Source organism: Zerene cesonia, unplaced genomic scaffold (assembly GCF_012273895.1).
Source record: "Zerene cesonia ecotype Mississippi unplaced genomic scaffold, Zerene_cesonia_1.1 Zces_u010, whole genome shotgun sequence".
NCBI classification, from domain to species: Eukaryota; Metazoa; Arthropoda; class Insecta; order Lepidoptera; family Pieridae; genus Zerene; species Zerene cesonia.
Window position 1 is genome coordinate 216,870 of NW_024045140.1, and position 3,209 is coordinate 220,078.

Sequence of the window (3,209 nt, forward strand, 5' to 3'; positions counted from 1 at the left end):
TTCTGTGGGGGTGTGGTACTTCCCCGGTGCGAGCTGGCCCAATTCGTGCCGAAGCGTGCTCGACTACCACATACAATGGATATGATTCCTGAGTGCTATAAGCTATATATGCACCATATAATTTATTTTAACGGTCCATGCAGTTCTATTGTTATTAGTTGATGAAAAAGATAAACTGTTCGGATGTTTTTTCATAACAAGAATAAATATAGATAAAAATAACTACAAACATGCTATATTGATGTCATAAGATCTATTAACAACATAATATTTGTTAAATGTGCTCTTATACACAGTTTGCCTATCTCAGGAAATTCAGGAAATTGTTTAATCCCAGCGAACCTAGTGGGAATAATAAGATAAACTCTAACTCTAGAATAACTCTTCTAAACTCTAGATAAACTAAATATATAACTAGCTGTGACCCGCGGTTGAAACCGCGTAAGCGTGCTGCGTAACCGTATCCCGAAGGAATATCGGTATAAAAAGTGCCTATGTGTTATTTCAGTTGTCCAGCTATCTACGAAGCAAAATAGTATTATTATTCACCAATAGATGTCAGGAAAAAAAACACGAATAAAACACGAATATGACATTATTTCAGTTGTCCAGCTATCTACGAAGCAAAATAGTATTATTATTCACCAATAGATGTCAGGAAAAAAAAAACACGAATATGACATTTTCTAAAAAAAATTCCTAGCTAGATCGATTTATCGCCCCCGAAACCCCCTGTATACTAAATTTCATGAAAATCGTTGGAGCCGATTCCGAGATTTCAATTAAATTTGCCGATAAAGGTACAAAATCGTGTCATAACGCGGGGATTACGAACAAACTCATGCATTGTTATATTTCCTCTAGAAGCATCACAGTTGAATGATATATTATATCGAAAATACCATACCGAAATAATGTTAATAATAGGTAAATAAAACTCTTTTTCAGAAATTTGAGCCCGTTCCAATAGACCGAAACAAGTATGGAAAATTTTACAACGGCGATTCGTATATTGTTTTAAAGGTTAGTCCTAAGTTATTTTTTATGTGTTCCTAATTTATAAATAACTAGCTGCGCCGCGTGGTTAAGTATCCCGTAGGAATATCGGGATATATAGTTGCCTATGTGTTATTACAGCTGTCTACGTACAAAATTTCATTGCAATGGGTTCAAGAGGTTTTGTGTGAAAGAGTAACAAACATACACATTAACATACATACATCCTCACAAACTTTCTCATTTAAGATACAAGCTGCGCCCCGCAATTTCATCCGCTTAAGTCTGTATCCCGTAGGAATATTGGGATATAAATTTGCCTATATGTAATTCCAGTTGTTCAGTTGTCTACGTACCAAATTTCATTGCAATCAGTTCAGTAGTTTTTGCGTGAAAGAGTAACAAACACACACACATCCTTACAATCTTTCGCATCTATAATATGAGTAGGATTTAATATCTGTTATATATTATATTAGACAACCGGCGACAACAATTCCACGCTCTACTATGACGTTCACTTCTGGCTTGGCAGCAAGACCACCCAGGATAAGAAAGGTTCAGCCGCTATATGGACGGTGACGTTGGATGACCAGCTTGGCGGGAAGGCAGTGCACCACAGGGAGGTGCAAGGGCACGAGTCCAGTTCGTTTGTGGGGTATTTTCAGCCTGGTGAGGACAATTTGTTGTTTTAACTCGCTTTCATTAGCTTCACCTGTATGAAACTAATTCCTTTAGACTCAATTTTGATCCATTCAAATGGACAGATTTAATTCAAACTCTGGTGCATCCATGGGTACCGCTATTATGTAAAATATATTATATGTATATAGTATAATACTAGCTGCACGCCCCGGCTTCGCCCGGGTTGTCATTTATCTTAATTAAATTTATTTAAACTATCCTATCTCTCAAGTTGGATCGAACTGCACATGGTGTGCGAATTTTATTATAATCGGTTAAGTGGTTTAGGAGTCCATTGAGGACAATTGTGATACGAGATTTATATATATTAAAAAGATATTAATGTATCTGCTGTCTGCCTGTCTCCTACTGCCTCACCTAAGCCAATGAATCGATTTTGATGAAATATGGTACAGAGATAATTGATACCCAAAAAACATAGGATAGTCTTTACCCCGGACATCCCTCGGGTACAGGAACTATACGGGGAAAATTCCGGGACTGTCTCTTTTTCATTAAACTATGTTGGCGAAAGATAGTACAATACGTTTCTTCAACAGCAATCAGATATTTGGAAGGTGGCAATGAATCTGGCTTCAACGAAGTGGAAACGAATGCTGGAGCTGAGAAACGCTTGCTGAAGCTGTCTGGATGCGACAACATGAGGATTGAAGAGGTATTAAGTCTAGTACTGTTACTTACTTATTTGTGTTACTTTACTGTACTTTTTTGTGTCAGCGGGCAACTGAGATGGTGGTTTGCCTGCTGGTAAGCGATCACCACCGCCCATGAACAGAGCAGAGGTAGTGCCTAAGAGTAAGGGTTAAGGAAAGAATTGACGACTGGAAATAAGGAATGGACTGGGAAGTGTGCGGAAAGGGAAACAGGTCATTATAATGGTCTCGGTTAATTATATACAGGAATCTAAAATGGCGGTGCCTATCATGCTATCTCGCTTGCACACTATTGCCGTCTATACTTACTCTCTCTTTATATATGTAGAAGTGTAAACGACTGTGTCAGCTAACTCCCTCTGTGTCTAGACCAGTGATTCTTACGATTTATAAATTTGGCGGCAAACAAAAAAAAAAAGAAAAATTATTTACTTACATAACACAACACACTGCATATATAATAGTTTAATAGTTTATGACATAAAATATTAAATATACGATGTAAAATAATATAATCATACAACTATGATAACTACACGTTTATAAAGGGATTAATTAAAATGTTTTTTCTTTTTAAATGATATCTAATATATAAAATTCTCGTGAGACAGTTTTCGTTGCCATACTGCTCCGAAACGGCTTGACCGATTTTGATGAAATTTTTTGTGCTTATCCGGTATCTTTGAGAATCGGCCAACATCTATTTTTCATCCCCCTAAATGATAAGAGTAAGGCAGAAGAGCGTTTGCCGGCTCAGCTAGTTATTTAATAATATTAACTTACCGGGCCACAAAGTGCTGGAACGATCTCCCTCCGCCTCTGTCTAAATTAACATCAGTGAGTAGCTTTCGTTTC

General features: G+C 37.1%; 1 protein-coding gene across 1 annotated transcript in view; it reads left to right on the forward strand.

The window, feature by feature from the left end:
• The window catches only part of LOC119839212 (gelsolin, cytoplasmic-like), a 19,243-nt gene that overhangs the window by 1,334 nt on the left and 14,700 nt on the right, over nucleotides 1–3,209 (forward strand). Inside the window, exons 2-4 of the mRNA XM_038365431.1 lie at nucleotides 949–1,023; nucleotides 1,476–1,668; nucleotides 2,241–2,356. Of these exons, the coding sequence (XP_038221359.1) occupies nucleotides 949–1,023; nucleotides 1,476–1,668; nucleotides 2,241–2,356 (384 nt within the window). The remainder of the gene's footprint in view (nucleotides 1–948; nucleotides 1,024–1,475; nucleotides 1,669–2,240; nucleotides 2,357–3,209) is intronic.